Source organism: Tenrec ecaudatus, chromosome 6 (genome assembly GCF_050624435.1).
Source record: "Tenrec ecaudatus isolate mTenEca1 chromosome 6, mTenEca1.hap1, whole genome shotgun sequence".
Taxonomy (NCBI): domain Eukaryota; kingdom Metazoa; phylum Chordata; class Mammalia; order Afrosoricida; family Tenrecidae; genus Tenrec; species Tenrec ecaudatus.
In genome coordinates, this window is record NC_134535.1 from 67,070,403 (window position 1) to 67,086,021 (window position 15,619).

Genomic DNA, 15,619 nt, shown 5'->3' on the forward strand with positions numbered 1-15,619 from the left:
AAAACTGATCCAGGGTGAGGCCAAGATTATTAATCCATTGTTTTAACACAGGGAGGAACAGCTTTGCAGCTTCTTTATTTACTCTTGAATACCTCCAACACTGCTTGCACGGATCTACGTTCTGTAGATTTTCAGCTGTTTTTCCTGTGTTTTTAAAAAAATATATATTTTGCAAAGGCTAATTCTCTAACCATAAGATGATCTGACTTAATTTCCAAATATTTAGAGTTCTGGGGAAAATCCTGCTGGAACCAATACAATTTCCGGGTGATAGAAGCATCATTTCTAAGTGCACGTGGGGTAATGATGTCAGAGAAACACTGTTTAGCAGAGTAGGCAGATGGGTAAGGGACTAAGCCAGTGAGCCTGACCGTATAGTAGAAAGAGTTACAGTAGTGGTATTGACGAGAGTGAGCCACATTTCAAGGCTTACTATGTGTTAGGCCTTGCTAGAAACACCTTCTATGGATCACTTTCACAGACTCTGTTAAGCAGATGAAGATGCTGGTCTAAGATAAAGGTCACAGAGTAAGTGGGGGTAAGGCTAGGATTTGAACCTAAACATTTAGAGCTCAATGGCCTCAGCTTTTAAAAACCATACCCACCACCACAAATAACAAAGACACTCTCATCCAGTCAAAGTGAGAAATCGTTTCCTACTGGTAACTGACAATGCAGCCTCATGTGCTATACTGAATTGGTACAAGTCTATGCTATGATTGATATGACGTATGTATCTAGGAAACCACTAAGCACTGTAGAATACTGATGGTTTTTCTGGACATGGCTCTGTGGCCAACATGTGGGAGGAGTTTGTGGACACAGCCAGAGGAGAATTCCAGGACTGTGACTCCTCCTTTCTGTCCTTTCCAGCTGGGTCAGAGGTCGGCCGGGATGACTCAGGCGATGTGAGGCCCTTGGAGTGGGCACACAGGCACACTGCTGCACTCGCTCCCCAGTGGACTCGCACGAAGGGGCAGATCACGAGAGGAAAAAGAATGCCCAACTAGAGCTGAAATTTTAGGTACTGATGCCAACGAAAAAAGTTTTGGAGGGTTTCTGGGGGAGGATTCGTTTCTTAGTATACACTTATTTGAATGTTTTTCCTTGTCATTGTGAACTGGCTGAAGGGTTATCGAACAGATTGGTTTCTCACCCAACAATACATACACATTTCATCTCCTTAATGGCAACCCTCACAATCAAACATCTCTTACTGGCCATGTCAAGACTGTATATTTTAGTTGGGGAATATTGAAATAGGCTCTGGACAGGGGCGAATGACACAACAATTTGCATTTTAGAATCTAAGTGCTGCGCTAGGATGGAATAACTTGACGGTGGGATGGAGGAGGGCACAACTCAGAAGCAGGGATACATAGACGAGAATGTAACAACAGGGGCATTGGTGGTTTAGGGGTAGAATTCCTGCCTTGTAGGCAGGAGACCAGGGTTTGCTTCCTGGCCACTGCCCCCATGTGTAGCCACTACTCATCTGCCAGCGGAGGGTGGCATGCATGAGACTGACCAGGCCTCAGCAGTACTTCCCGGCTAAGGCAGACTAGAAAGCAAGCCCTGGTGACCTAGTTCCCCAAACCAGTCACTGAGAAACCCCATGGACCACAACAGACTGACCCCACACTGATGGGGACGACACGGGAACTGGGCACCGTTTCATTGTATTGCACACGTCCAAGGCACGAGTTGGGAGCGGACTCAAAGGGAGTTAACAAGAACAACAACAGTTTCAGTCAGAAATTAGGTGATGGGGATGTTGGGATGAGTAGAGAGATTTTTCTGAGGTCAAGTTAATAGAACTTGGTGAATCAGGAGTGGGGGTGGGGGCAGGGAGGGAGGAGAGTCGGTGTGGGAAAGGAAGATGATTTTCCATTTAAGGTAAAGCTCAATTCTTACGAAAGTCCTGTCTATGTGATTTAAGTCAGGTCCCCTCACCTTGGAATTCAGGAATTCTGAAGAAACAGCACATTGTTAGATGTGTCGTACCCAAGTGTGGTAAATACCTACCTCTTGGCATGATTCTATTTACTTTCCCTCATGGCGGTATCAAAGGCCCCCACTGACACAAACAGCAATGCTGTACTCTGCTGCTGCTTATCGGTCTTGCCATATGTCACACACTCCCTAAACAACTCGGCCTATTAGCTTAGGATGCCACCTGCCTGGTGTTCTTGCACCGTTAATAGCCATCATTCATCTCATTTTACCTTATTCCTTTAAGAAGCTATCAAAGAAGAATAAATTACTCTACTCCCAGACTTGGTTGAGAAAATGAAGAACTAAAAGACGGCCCCTAAAGCTACATTCCAATGCTTACAGTGTCCCCGGGCTCCTTAGGTGGTGAAAGCTACCTTGCTGCTTTTTTCCACCATCAAGTGGGAAGGCCTCTACCAGGCCGGGGACATTCAGGAGCAAGTCCTTCTCAGCTGCAGGCGAGGCCACACAGCTGGGAGGATGACGCATGAAACAAGTGGTCTCAGAGATCTGGTGGTAAAGGGAGGCGGGCGTGGGGGAGGGGCTGTGTCTTTCCTGGAAGTTGGTTAGTGAAGCAACTAAAAGCTAAAAAAGACATAAAAAGGAAAGTCCACTTACTGATACAAGAAATCAAATCGTTAAATCTTTCCTTAGGAAAGAGGGGGTTTTCCAGGCCACGGAAATAGAGCTTCAGTACTCCAGCCACTGAGTTAATATCGTGGTTACTCTGGTCATCAGCCAAAGGGTTTTCACCTTAAAACAAAACAATACAAAAAAATCAGTTGTATGCAGTTTCTTTTTTATCCCCAAACAAAAATATGTTTCTGGGAACACACATACTGCTATGTATACATGTACCTTTTAATGACCCTTTACGAAAGAGTATATGGTACTAAAATTAAAATAATTGATTTAGCTATTCCACCCCATGATTAGCCTTAGTATAGGTGGGTAACATAGTGCTTCTATTATTTTGAGATACCAAATAATCCCTTACAAGTCACCCAAATTTTAAAATAAAATATCGTGAGATTTAAAATCTTCATTTTTTAAAAGCTAAAATTTATAATCTTAGTTTGACATGAATTCGAATATATTCTCAGTGTTTCTTATCCCAGTGGGTAAAAGATACAATATAAGTCTGCCTGCCTAAGTCATATGGGTTTGAAAAAAGTATCAGAATATCAAAAGTTTCACTGAATGGTGCACACTGGAAACTGGAATAAATAAACAGCTGTTTCCCAGGGTGGCCAAGTTAGCGCTTAGAGCAATGGTTCTTAACCTTCCTAATGCTGCGACCCTTTAACATAGTTCATGTTGTGGTGATCCCCCCAACCATAATTATTTTCGTTGCTACTTCATAACTGTAATTATGAATCATGAAACCACTGTGAAAGGGTCGTTCGACCCCCAAAGGGGTCATGACCCACAGCTTCGAGCATATTTGAAAGCTGTCTTGTGCAGTGGGAGGTTTTGAAATCAGACACAGGCATTGGAATATGAACTCTTAGAGGTATGCAAGAGGTAAAGGCAACAGAGGCAAATATGGTTGTACAAGGGGGTACCCCTGCCAAAAATGGGGAGAAAAAAAGCTCCATTAGGCAGAGCTTTTGTAGTAAACATTTTTCCCACTAGGCGAGCATCCAGCAACTTGCTCTGAGTTAGTGCACTCAGTGGCATCACAGTGAGATTTTTCATGACAGCAGTTTCACTTAAACCTTTTCATGATGGCTGCTTTAAGAGAACAGTGTGAGGCTGTGAAATTTTGTTTCCTGCTTGGGGAAAATGCCGCAGAAATTGTTGATGTTGAACACAGCTTTCAAGGACAGAGCTATTAGAAAAACTCAACTGTACAAGTGGTTTCCTCATTTCAAAAAAGGTAAAATGTCGATTGATGACAAACCTGTTCTGGATGTCCATCAACTTCCCAAACGGACGAAAATGTCAACAGAATTTGTGCACTTGTGCTCAAAGCTCGACGACAGACCATTGAAGAGATGGGGAAGTTATTTGGACGATCTTGGAGCTTAGTTCAGTGAATTTTAATAGAAGATATGGGAATGAGAAAGGTCGCTGTGAAATGTGTGCCTCGGATTCTGACTGACCAGGAAAAAGAGTGGCGAGTGGAAGCATGCTCACCTTTGAAAGGACAGTTCCCAATCAACCCAGAATTCTTTCCAACGTCATTACAGGTGAGGAGACATGATGCTATTGTTATGACCCCGAAAGCAAACATCAATCAAGCCAGTGACATCTCGTCCAAAGAAAACTTGTCACGTGAAATCAAAGATTAAGACAATTGTTCATTTGTTTTTTGATGTGAGGGGGATAGTGCATTTGGAGTTCGTTCTACCAGGTTGAACTATTAATCAAGCTTTCGATTTAGAGGTTCTGAAAAGATAGCCTAACAGTAGGCGACAAAAAAAGGCCTGATTTGTGGCAGAAGGGGGATGGGTTTTGTCACTACAAGGCACCTGCTCACACAGCTATCTGAGTGCTCCAGTTTTTGGCACAAAACAGCATGCCTCTCTTGCCCCACTCACCTGACCTCACTCCGTGGGACTTCTTTTTGTTTCTGCAAATGAAGATGAACATGAAAGGACAGCAATTTGATGACGTAGAAGAGGTGAAGACAAAAACGAAGGAGGTGGAGGGGCTGTCAGCCATCCAAACAGATGAGTTTGAGAAATGTTTCCAAGAATGGAATCGCAGATTTGACAAATGTATTAAGTGTAACGGAGAGTACTTGGTGGGTGGGTGGGGGGTAATAAGGTTGTTTTTTAAAAAAAAAAATTAAACATATAGCTTAGGGGGAAAAAAGACAAAAAGTATTCTGTGTGTGTGTGTTTGCATGCACACATGTGTTCAGGGGGATCTCCTAGTATATATAATCCTGCAACAGTGGTGATTCATGAGTAAATACTTAGATAGACATGCAGGCTAAAGAGGTGTGAGATGGAGAGTGGGTGTATACATATAGATATTTAACAGAGGATAGCTGTATGTGAGTATTAATCTTTGCTATAAATACAGTCATGAAATATGATGACACAAAGTGATGAATACTCCTCAGATATAACCAAACTCCTTGAGGGAATGAACTGTTGGACCTGAAGGATCAGGACCACAGTCTTGGGGGACACTAAGGTCAATTGGCATAACATCGTCACAAGGACAATGTCCTATATCCTAATTGAGTGAGGAGCCACTTGGGTCTTAAAAGCTCAAGAGCAGCCATCTAAAGTACAGTAAAAAGAAGTGATTAAAACTGAAAGACATGGGTAAACAATCAGTCCAATGGACTCAAGGACCACACAAACATCAGTCTCCACAAACCTGAGACCAGAAGAACTAGATGGTACCCAGCTATGTCTGTCAACTCCTCTGAAAAGAATTACAAGAGAAAGTCCTGGATAGAGTGTGAGAAAAATGTGGACTTAAACTCAAAATCATCCAAGTGACCAGGTTTATTGGTCTAAAAGAGGCAGCTGGGTGGGAGCTCTGAGGCTCAGGTCTTTTACTCATCTCTTCTATCTGGAACTGAGCCCATCCTGTAGTAAAGTAATCAACCATTTAAGATAACAAGGATAACTTTTATCCAGCAACAAAGTTTGGAGGATTAGGAAAGGAGGAGGACTGGGAAAAGGGAACACAGGAAGAAACTGGAATATGAGATGGTACATTGAGGGGACTGCAATGGAGGAGTTGAAAGAAATGTGTAAGAATTGCTAAATATAACACCGATGACCTGCTTTGTAAACTTCACCTAATTCATAATAACTGTTTTTCTTTTTTTCAGTTTTAGTAGCATTCCAGGTGCATGTCATACAATTCAATAATTCAATCATATCCAGAAGAGTTGTACAATTGTCACCATGTTAAATTACAAAAAAATTTCTTCTTCCTTATAGTCGTTATTCCTGTAATTATTTTTCTAATTGTGGCAAAAACATACACACCAGTACATTCTCCAATTCCACAACTTCTACTTGTATAATTTAGTGCTATTGATTATACTCTTCATATTGTACAACCATTATTGATATCCTTTTCCAAATTATTCTATCACCATTGACATTAACTCAATGCCCCCTAAGCAATAATTCTTTCCCCTTCATTTATGGCAGTGGTGCTCAACCTGTGGGTGGCGACCCTTGGTGGACCAAACTACCCTTTCACAGGGGTCACCTGATTTATAACAGTAGCAAAATGACAGTTATGAAGTAGCAATGAAAACAATATTATGGTTGGAGGGGGAGCGTCACCACAACATGAGGAACTGTACTAGAGGGTGGTGGCATTAGGAAGGCTGAGAACCACTGGTCTATGGTAACCATTGGTCGTTTGGCTTCTTTCTTCTTTTTTTCTCCATTGGTTTTCTCTATAGAGTATTCACATATCATAAATTTCCATGGTAAAATCACTTGTAAAATGAGCTGTATATACATAATCATAAATCATTCTAATGTTCTCTCCCCATAATACAAATTATTAAACTACCCTTCTTTGTATTAGCCAAGATATTTACAGGGCGGGAGGGTGGGGGTAGGGGGCAGAAATGAGCTGAAGCCTAGGGCTCAAGTAGAAAGAAAATATTTGGAATATTATGATGGCAACATATGTACAAATGTGTTTGACAACGTGTATGTATGTATGGATTGTGATAAGAGCTGTAATAGCTCCCAATACAATTAAAAAAAAAGGCAATGAAGAACAGTTCTATGACACACAGGGAGCTGCCAGGAGAGGGAGTGGATTCAAAGCAACTGACTGTGGCTTTGGCTTTATTTCTCAGCTATTCTAAAGAAGCAAACCTAAGGGAAGTATCCAAATGAAGTAAACCGAAAAAAGAAAGATTATGAAGATAAAAAGAACACGTCTGTCACTTTGGTCTAAAAACATCATGACTTGGTAACATGGCTTGCTCAGAACATTCAGGCGTGCCATTACCTCTCTCAAAGGAATTTTTAATATCATTGACTTCCACCTGGGAACCAGAAACTCTGAAAATTCCCTGATGCTGAAGACCTGAAAAGAACAGAAAGGAAAGAGGGTTAAATAAAAGATTCCATCTCATCCTTAAACACTCCCCTTTCCCCAACAGCATGCTCAATAGCAAGACACATTTACGTAAACATACTTAGTGATTCTTTAAGAAAAAGAATCCCTAGGGCCAGGGCCAGGGCCAGGGCCAGGGCCAGGGCCAGGGCCAGGGCCAGGGCCAGGGCCAGTGCTAGGGCCAGGGCCAGGGCCAGGGTCAGGGCCAGGGCCAGGGTCAGGGCCAGGGTCAGGGCTAGGGCCAGGGCCAGGGTCAGGGCTAGGGCCAGGGCCAGGGTCAGGGCCAGGGCCAGGGCCAGGGCCAGGGTCAGGGCCAGGGTCAGGGCCAGGGCCAGGGTCAGGGCCAGGGTCAGGGCCAGGGCCAGGGCTAGGAAAAAAAAAGTAAAAGAAAAAGAATCCCAGTCTGTGCTTTACCATAGAGATTGATGAACCGGATGCAGCTTTCCACGATGAGGGGGATGACCTGTCCTGAGTCCTGGGTAAAGAGAGGGGAACTGTTACCCTTAAAGGAGAGACATCATCCCCTGGGACAGCAATGCTCACAGTTTAATGGTAACTCAAGAGTGGGTTTCACCCTGCAGATTTCTAACACCCTCCCCTCCCCCCAATAGGAGGTGAAAATTTATATTTAAACAAGGCACAGTTCAGTCCTGGTGCAAACCAAACTAAATACATTGAAGTCAATCTTGTTTCAACTCAGTCTGTTACGTCTGGAGAGCTCAAAAGCAAATTCATCTCTTTTATTTATATTTAGGCTCATGGGCTAAAGTGAATAAATGAATCACGCATTTTTTAAAGGTTATTCATCTAAGCAGTCAATCTTTAATTGGCCCGAAAAGAACTCTCTGTATTGTCATCATAGTGTGTTAGCTAGTACTGACTGACCTCAGGGAGCCTCCCTGTCAGATGCCTGCCAGCAGGCCCTGCTGCTGACAACGGTTACCAAATGGCTTCCAGGTTTGCAGCTGCAGGATACCAGAATTATTCACAACTTGTCCTGGATTTATTTAGTTTGCACCAGAACTTACTCACCCTAAAGGATTTTTTATTGTTATTTTTGGGGTCAGGTTTTAAGCATTATGAGAAGACTGTACACGTGCATAGCCCATTTAGTCTTGTTTCCTTAGGAAGGGGCATTTTTGGCTTTTCTTCTGTACATCTTGTGACCCAGTCACTGCATGCTGCTGAGCAAATGTGAATTCTAAAAATGCTTGAGAATGTGTGTAAGATGACAAATGAGATGCAGGAGCTGCTGAGGACACAGTTAACCATGGATCAATGCCATGCACACTCCATGTAGTTAAAGAAGGTTACAGACGGCATGTACTTTTTAAAGGGCTCTGATCTTCCAGGAATTCGATCTGTAAAAGGAAGCTTGGGGGCTTCAAAATGATTAGCTGACATCAGGTACTCAGGTACTAATTCCTGAGGAATTTCATTCGGGAACCAAAGAACTTGGCTGTCTTCATATATGAGAACTATTCCCTACCGAGTAAGTTTTCCAGGTAAGCAGTGGGGAGAGGCCTGGGGACTGCGTGGTTCCGCCATTTGAACGCCACACTCTGCTGAGAGTGTGTGATACCTTTCTTAGGAAGGAACAGTTTTAATTTAGGTTTCCAGACAATCTAACCAGTGTTTAAACCAGCGAATGGTCTGATTACTTCTGGAGTTTGCATTAAGTATATCTAATTAGTTAATCTGTGGCAGTGGGTGTAAATTTTATTAATTTCTTAAAGAAGAGCTTTAAGAAAAAAAAAACACCTTTTTCATGTGGACGTGTTGGCTCACAAACAGCCATGCAGTTACAACAAAACTTAATTGCACAGGTGAAGAGGTTTTTCTTTAAGGCACAGTATGCTTTACGAGTAACCTTTCTATGAACTCTCCCTCATGAGCTTGGAGTCGATTCTGACTCCAAGCAGCTCTACAGGACAGGGCAGCACTGCCCAGTGGGTTTGCAAGACTGTAATTCCTGATGGAGTAGAGCCTTGTCTTTCTCCCTTGGACGGGCTGGCGGGTTCACACGAATGACCTCTGGTTAGCAGCCAACGTGTAACCACTGCTCCGCCAGGGCTACCTCTCTGTGAAGAGGTCAGGGAATCCCCGCGTCCAGAGGGGCAATGGCTACTTCACTCTAGGTGAAACAACTAGAAGGTTAGTGCGCATACCTCCGAGGGGCCTAGTATTACAACAAAGAGAACAAAAGTCCCCAAAAGGAAAATATTTGCAGTAAGAAAGTTCTAAATAAAAATGTTTTCCGTTTTCACTTTACTGGGGAATTTTTTTTTTTTTTTGTCCTTTACAGGTAACTGCTAATCATTTAACTTTTGATCGATCTTTCACCCAGATGCAATGCATTTTGTCGTTTAAAAAGAGCGTGTGTATGTCTGTGCTGTGTGTGCACGGCATGTTTTCAGGGCATTTTCTAGATGCCAGATGCTGTGGTAGGAATATTTTACAGGATGTGAAATGACAGGCTGCCTTCCACCCACCGACACACAAATCTTGTATCTGTTTCTTTGTGGAAAAGAGAGGGAACATGTTTTTCAGTCTTGTTGCCTCACAGTGATGTTGTGAATGTCTCAATTAGTCAAGCACTTTTCAGACGTGTAGAAACCTCTGCGTCCCCATCACTGTTTACCACTCACTGACTAATGAGGCATCTTGGGATGGCAAAGAACTCCACGCAATTCACATACATGAAGCTGCATGATGTCTAATTTACTCTTTCTTTAGTAACTGTGCTTGGTTTAACTGTTCATCATGAGCAATAAATAATCTTGAGAAGACTTAATATGGTCATTCTCATAATATATATATATATATATATTGGAATCACTCATCTGCCTCTTTCTCTGCCAGGTCAGCAGCTGCACATCTTCCTGCTTTCATTTTCATGTTCCCCTTTCTCCATCTTATTTGCTCCTGCTTATAAGCTAGGAAACAAGATAATCACATTTGACAATAATTTTATATTAAATTAGAGCCAATAAGGCTTTTCTGACTTTTAGGCTGAAGGCAGTGGATTGTCGATAGAGCATTTCGGTTGCTGAGTGACTTCATGCAATTCCAGGGTTCAAACTAAATTTTAAGGCTGCCCAAGTCTTTATCTTGCTACACATGTATGTATCTATCTGTGTGTACATGTATAGGCAGACACACGCACACATGGTCTTAAACCATGAGTTTATCTATATAATGTTTTTTAATATGGTAAAATAACTGTTAACATATCAGGAAGGTGGTTATTGATGATACAGGTTCCCACATAAATTTAGACTAAGTATTGTGGGCCAGGCCACAAAATGTGTTAGTCATAAACGAGAAAGAAAGCCTCTCTTTCTGGTATAATTTACACCAACGCCACAATCTAGTAAGGAACCACATATCAGGTATTTAACAGGGAATTTCCTGAAGACAAGCCCAATTTGATACACTGGCAAAACGTATGGACTCCAATTTGATACACTGGCAAAACGTATGGACTCCAATTTGATACATTGGCAAAATGCACTACATAAAAAAACAAGTCTTTTCAGAGCGGGCCATGTGCGGTGTCAGTGTTTGATTTCTATCATTCTTCTCTAAAAACACCTACTTATACACCAGATTCATTTCCAACTGCAAACATTTTTCTTTTAAAGACTACAACAACATCTAATGACAACAACCAAGCGTGGGTACGAATGGAAAAATGATCCCAAGAGCGAAAGCCGCCAGGCCTCACTTCCCTGCAGCACTATACCTGGTGTCTCGTGTGCGAGTTTCTTCGTCCTCGGCTAGAAGCATTATCAGAAATACAGGGTGAAAAAGAAGACCGAGAGTAAACAAAGCAGAGATACAAGAAATAGATTACAGGGCCTTACAATTGATCCAATATAACGAATTCCTCAAGTCATGGGAAATCAAATTTCTTGAGGTGCTTCTGAGCTAACATAACAAACGCCTTAAGGGGGAGCATTCCTCCGCCCATCTCTTTTGCACCAATTAAAAAAACAACAACAAACATTTGATTAGGTTGCTCTTTTGTCCAATCCCTTTTTTTTGTAAATAAAGAAAGGGGCTTTCTAGTCCCTAGGATGATAGCACCTACTTTTACTCCCTCTTATGAAGGCACTCAACCCAAATTTTCTTTCCGTTTTGACTTCAGGAAATATTATATTGATTTTCTGGGAAAGCAGAGAGCCCCAGGACAGGCTTGGACATAATGACCTGCCTCTGTTTATGAGAGGCTGAGGCCATTATAGTCAGAAGCGGGGAGATCAGCCACCCAGATGGCTGGTGCCAGTACCTTGACGAATGTTTCCAAATCCCCATTAAACAACTTAGCATTATACTGTGAGCGGGGTCTGGACTTCCTGTGTTTCTGGGGCTTAGGGGGAACATTTGGAGGCCTACGGGAAGGGAATATAATTACTGAGCATGACAGAAATCAAACAATAAATGCAACACCCTGAGGTCACATCTAAATTACCAAACCCGGGAGTTCTTGGAGTCCTTGCCCACCCCCACCCCCACCCCTTGATGGAGCCCATTCCCGCCTCTTCACCATCGATGCACTTGTACTTCCCTGTCACAAGTCATAGGAGCCCTTCAGCCAAACGACTCTTCTCCTGCATCACAAACGACTCATAGGAGCAATTCAGTCATGCAAATGGCTGGCATTTGTTTGCTGGTTTGTTTTTTTAAACAAGTTCAGCATTAGCAAATGGAATTGTAAGTTATTTCATCAAATGCTACACAGCCAGGTCCATGTTATTTCGTTTACGAGTCAGACAGTTAAAACTCCAGGGCTCTTAAATCCCCATATAAGATTTTAATTTCATACTGTTAGTTCCAACATAGTTATTCAAAGCAAACTGTATATCATCTGTTTATTGAAGAGATTTTATCTTATGCAACAATAACTATTAATGGACAGAATGAAAAAAAAGGCTCACACGAATTATTTCTTTACAACAAAATGTCTCGGTGCCTGAATATTGTAGACCATTAAAATGCACGTGTTGACTTCCCTCTGGACCCTTCTCCAGTCCCAGTCTGTCTGTGCGCTTCGATGGGTTCAAGTCGGTCTTTCTAGCACACGCACAGTAGTGCACCGTATTTAGAAACCCCGCAGAATCTAGTACTGTAATTGGACAGAGGGACTCTCCTCTGCTGACTCTCCTAGAAAACTGACAGCTATGATGACCTGACTCAACTTTTTCAACTGTGCTGAGTAGACTACAAGTTTCTGGACTGTCCAGGTTGAAGGGCTCCTTAATGGCCAGGTTTAGTCAAGGTCGTAGGCCACATCTGGAAATCAGGTCAAGCCTTTGTGGAGCTGTAAACTCTCTAGGAAGAATGACTCTTTTGGTTCATTAAAGTTCGGAAAGGTCATTTTAGAAACAGAATCCCAAGATTTTATATGAAAATCTGAGTAGCTTCTTAAGACATTACCCTCCAAACCAACTGAGGATGTGGAAAAAAACCAAAACTCTGCTGATACAGTCTTCCATAGCTAAATTCTAAGACTACCCCAGAAGGTGGGAGCATATGATTAAAGGATGTACAGAGAGCAGCACCAAGAGGCTTGAAGTCCCAAGAGGCTTGAAAGGGTAGAAGGACCCTTGGCAAGTGACTAGAAGGGAATACGGTCTCCCTTACCAGGTAAAATACCACGTCCTGCTAACACAGTAACAGTATTGAAAACAAAACAAAAACAAGTCTTAAAAAGTTTGCAAGTGGCCAACTGAAATACATTTATTGGTCTCTAATCATCTGAAACAAAAGAGAAAGGAGACCAGCGATTCAGTAAAGAAAATAATCCTATGGAATGGTTTTCTTTTTAAATCATTTTATTGAGGGCTCATACAGCTCTTATCACAATCCATACATCCATCCATTGTGTCAAGCACATTTTTACATTTGTTGCCATCATTGTTTTCAAAACATTTTCTTTCTACTCGAGCCTTTGGTATCGGCTCCTCATTTATTTTTTCCCTCCCTCTCTCCTGAACCCTTGATAATTTATAAATCATTGTTATTTTTCATGCCTTACCAGTGGTTTTCAACCTTCTTAATGCCATGACCCTTTAATACAGTTCCTCATGTTGTGATGACCCACCCCATAAAATTATTTTTGTTGCTATTTCATAACTATAATTTTGCTACTGTTGTGAATTGGGCAAGCCCTAAGAAAGGGTTGTTCACCCCCACAGGTTAAGAACCGCTGCCTTACACTGACAGATGTGTCCCTTCACCCACTTTTCTGTTGTCTGTCCCCCTGGGAGGGGGTTATACGTAGATCATTGTGATGGATTCCCCCTTTCTCCTCCCACCTTCCCCTTCCCCTCCTGGTATTGCTACTCTCATTATTGGTCCTGTGGGTTTATCTGTCCTGGATTCTCTGTGTTTCCAGTTCTTATCTGTATAAGTGTACATGCTCTGGTCTAGCTGGATTTGTAAGGTAGAATTGGGGTCATGATAGTGGGCGGGAATGAAACATTAAAGAACTAGAAGAAAGATGTGTGTTTCATCGGTGCTATTCTACAGCCTGACCGGCTCATCTTTTCCTTGTGAACCTTCTGTGGGGGGATGTCCAAATGTCTACAGATGGGCCTTGGGTCTTCACTCCGTACTCCCACTCATTCAAATTAATATGATTTTTTGTTCTGGGTCTTTGATGCCCGATACCTGATCCCATTGACACCCCATGATCATACAGGCTGGTGTGCTTCTTCCATGTGGATTTTGTTACTTTTCAGCTAAATGGCCGTTTGTTTGTCTTCAAGTCTTTAAGACACCTGAGACTATATCTTTTGATAGCTGGACACCATCAGCTTTCTTCACTACATTTGCTTATGCACCCATTTTGTCTTCAGAAATCGTGTCTGGAAGCTGAGCATCACAGAATGCTGGGTTATTAGAACAAAGTGTTTTTGCATTCAGGGAGTACTTGAGTAGAGGCTCAATGATGAAACTGTTTTCTATAGTCTAAGGGAGCCGTGTTCTGAAGATACCCTGAGAACAGAAGATCTAAATCGTACCTAGCTACCAATACTGGCTGTTTTAGTCAGGGTCACAAAATGTGGACACTGATCAAGGAAGAAAAATGTAGAACAGAATTCAAGTTCTCAAGAAACTCATATTTAGGGGGAACCAATCACAAGGTTGGATATCTAGCCCACCTGCCAGGGGGATGAATAATAGAGATGTGTGTGAAGGGAGACAACAGACAGTGTAAGACATGAAATAACAAGAGTGATATGTAATTGATAAAAGATTCAAGAGAGGGGAGGGTGGGGGAAGGAAGGGAAAAAAAGAGGAGCTGATACCAAAGGCTCAAGTGGAAAGAGATTGTTTGGGAAATATTGATGTCAGCATATATACAAGTGTGCTTAATACAATTGAATGATAGACTGTCATAAGATTTTAAGAGCCCTCCACCAATAAAATGGTTTTTGTAAAGTAAAGACACCTGTGCTTACTGGCCCTGCTGTGGCCAGACGATTCCTGAGATGATCACTCCGCGATACTCTTTAACTTGAAGTTGTCCCAAGGTTCTCTTTTAGCCAAATAACAGAAGGGCTCATAAAAAAAGCCCTATCACTCACAAATCATGAGCTCCTATGAAAAAAATCATCTCTATGAGACAAAATGGTAAAAAAATTAAAGCCAACATGAGAATGTAAAGAGGTATGGGAAACTAAGGTACTAGAGCGGTGCAACTGGAGCGAAATAGATGAAAACGACAATGTAACCAATGCCTTTGAATAGTTGGTATAGAAATTCTTAAATGGGAACCAAATTTGCTGTATAAACTTTGTTAGACATAATAAAATATTTAAAAACAAAAACAAAAAACAATCCCACACAAGTAACTCCTAAATCCCACTGCCATTGCGTTGATTCTGACTCACGATGACTCCACGCGTTACACAGTAGAACTGCTCTATTGGGTTTTCCTGGCTGTGGTAGATTGATTATATAGAAGCAGATTGCCGGGATACTCTCTCATAGTGCCCCTGGGTAGGTTCAAACTGCCAGTCTTTAGATTAGCAGCCACTTAATACCACCAGGGACCTGTAACAAAGCAAACCTACTTGCCACCAAGCCAATTCTGACTCATAGCGACCCTACATCTAGGCTTTACTGAAGCAAAGAGCCTCCGTCTGTCTTTCTTTGAGCAGCTGGTGGGTTTTACTTACCCAATGCTTAACCCACAACACCACCAGAGCCCCTGGGAGGAACATTCATTACAGAACCCTGACAATAGAATTGTCCATTTCTGCAAAACACCTCCCAGTATTCTAAGAAAACCCCATTTCAAAAGAGAAAAATCTTGCTATGTCAATTAGAATAATCCCTGGTTGCCGTCCAATATAGGAAAATAAAAGTTGCCCATATGTCCTTGATCCAAATGTGAATCGGCCTCCAAAAACATATTTCTTAGCAGTAGTGTCTAAATCCTTCAGGCAACGGCAAAGGGGACCAGGAGAAGGACGAGAACAAGAAGGGTAACGTGTTTGTAGGTGCTAAAAGCTAAGTTTTAAAAGGGAACTAAAAGGGAGCAGGGAGCTAACGCCCT

General features: G+C 42.1%; 1 protein-coding gene across 2 annotated transcripts in view; it reads right to left on the reverse strand.

Moving 5' to 3' along the window:
* The window catches only part of SRGAP1 (SLIT-ROBO Rho GTPase activating protein 1), a 315,127-nt gene that overhangs the window by 22,259 nt on the left and 277,249 nt on the right, over positions 1 to 15,619 (reverse strand). The window contains exons 12-15 of one of the 2 annotated variants that reach the window (XM_075551344.1): positions 10,796 to 10,829; positions 7,465 to 7,525; positions 6,943 to 7,020; positions 2,611 to 2,745 (exon numbers count right to left, since the gene is read on the reverse strand). In XM_075551344.1, the coding sequence (XP_075407459.1) occupies positions 2,611 to 2,745; positions 6,943 to 7,020; positions 7,465 to 7,525; positions 10,796 to 10,829 (308 nt within the window). Of the gene's footprint in view, positions 1 to 2,610; positions 2,746 to 6,942; positions 7,021 to 7,464; positions 7,526 to 10,795; positions 10,830 to 11,341; positions 11,445 to 15,619 lie in introns of both variants that reach the window. The other variant, XM_075551343.1, reaches the window with a different exon arrangement.